The 1,692-nt window shown below is 33.1% G+C and overlaps 1 protein-coding gene across 1 annotated transcript; it reads right to left on the minus strand.

The window, feature by feature from the left end:
* Positions 1 to 1,014: 1,014 nt before the first annotated feature.
* On the minus strand, positions 1,015 to 1,412 carry LOC125195121 (E3 ubiquitin-protein ligase RNF5-like). Its single transcript, XM_048093317.1, has 2 exons — positions 1,078 to 1,412; positions 1,015 to 1,021 (listed from the first exon to the last, which is right to left on the minus strand). Exons 1-2 carry the CDS (start codon positions 1,410 to 1,412, stop codon positions 1,015 to 1,017), a joined length of 342 nt encoding a protein of 113 aa, XP_047949274.1.
* Between the last annotated feature and the right edge of the window lie 280 nt (positions 1,413 to 1,692).

The following is a 1,692-nucleotide window of genomic DNA, read 5'->3' on the forward strand; positions in this document are numbered from 1 at the left end:
AAGATGAATATTTTAATATGAGTGAGAAAAAGTGGTTGAGTGTATTAATTGAAGAGAGAAAGTTACCAAAAAAGGAAATGTATCATCTTAATTGGGACAAACTAAAAAGGAAAACGTGTCATCTTAAGCGAGACGGAGGGAGTAGTACAATACATTTATTATTAGGCCCTTGTTTATTGATAAGTCCATTAAATTATTCAGTGTGCTACCCTTTTTTACCTACAAAAGCCCAGTTTCCTGTGACAGAATTTGTTGATTCTAGTTTAAATAAATGCTTTGGATTTAAACAATTAATCATTAAATAAGTATTTATTTTGAAATATGCTTTGGTATTCAAATGCGTTTCTACTACTTTTTAGATTGATGATTTGCGTTCTCGTTTTTAGTGTCTCATTTATCTAGAATGTGGAATGTTTATAATTCTTATAAATAATAATAAGAATTTATATGAAGTGATGGTTCGCGTCTTAACATTGTCCTTTATTGAGGAAAAAACAATCCTGTTAATATTTTGGTATTAATAAGTTTTCTCCAATGAAATTGTCAAGTAAAAAATGTGAAATAAGATGGGAGATGGCGCTCCACTATTATAATATAAATTTTAAACAATTATTTAAATATTTTATTTCTTTCTCTTTCACAATATTGCCTTTGTGCACTTTTACATGTCATATAAAACTATTTTTGGATATCTACTATCAAATGTTTCATTTTATTTTTATTATTTTCGTTAAATAAACTTTATAATTCACTAATTAGTTTTATTTATACTTTATTATCCATTAATATATAAAAATATGACATGCATTTCATTATCCACTTTCATCCATTTATCTATACAATTCTAAAATATGTGTTAGATCAAAGTATAGCAACCAATTAACACAACCATACAAAAGAGAAGAATTTAACACTCTACAATCATCAAGACTTTATAATTGAGTTAAAAGTAATCTTGATACCACATCAATTATGAGTGGGGTTTGAACACAAGTTGATCAAATTATTATGAAATCAAAAACTAGAAACAAAAGAAAGAAAAACATAATCTTTTTCATATTATCACCATTAACATACCCCTCCCCAACCTCCTCATTTCCCCCACCAAACGAACCATACCCATTCAATCCAGAAAATACAACCCTAGGCATAAATCTGCCGCTCTGCGCCGGCGGCCGACGACGACGCTGAAACGTGGCGCCGCCCCTTCCATTGAGCGGAATCAACTCCTCATCTCGGATCAGGGCCTTGCAAACGGGGCATTCGTGGCATTGCGAGTGGAATCGGAGCCATTCGTAGAGGCACGGCCAGCAATGGAGATGGCCGCAACGGGTGATCACCGGATCTTCAGCTAATCCGAAGCAAATATTGCACTCGAAGCCGGCGGTTTCGCCGCCCTCCTCCGTATGCATTTTCTATCCTTTCTTTCTTTGATTCGTTAGGGGGAAAACTGAGTCTCATTAATTTGAAGAGCGAAAAAGTTGAATGTGTTTTGCGAGATTACTCTCCAAATTTGACTTTCATTTATACATAATGTGAATTCTATTACTTAATTATTGAGTTCAGCAGTATTACTTTGATTTTTTGTTCATGCTGACAAATCTATCCACCTTTTAGGAGCCCAGCCATTAAATATATTCTAGCTAAAATATTAGAGGTCCTTATATCTTAATCATCGATTTTCGATTTGTT

The sequence above is a fragment of the Salvia hispanica genome, chromosome 6 (assembly GCF_023119035.1).
Source record: "Salvia hispanica cultivar TCC Black 2014 chromosome 6, UniMelb_Shisp_WGS_1.0, whole genome shotgun sequence".
NCBI lineage: Eukaryota > Viridiplantae > Streptophyta > Magnoliopsida > Lamiales > Lamiaceae > Salvia > Salvia hispanica.

What these genes read in the sequence shown, in the direction of transcription:
- LOC125195121 (XM_048093317.1), bottom strand. Translation starts at nt 1,412, where the DNA reads ATGCATACGGAGGAGGGCGGCGAAACCGCCGGCTTCGAGTGCAATATT.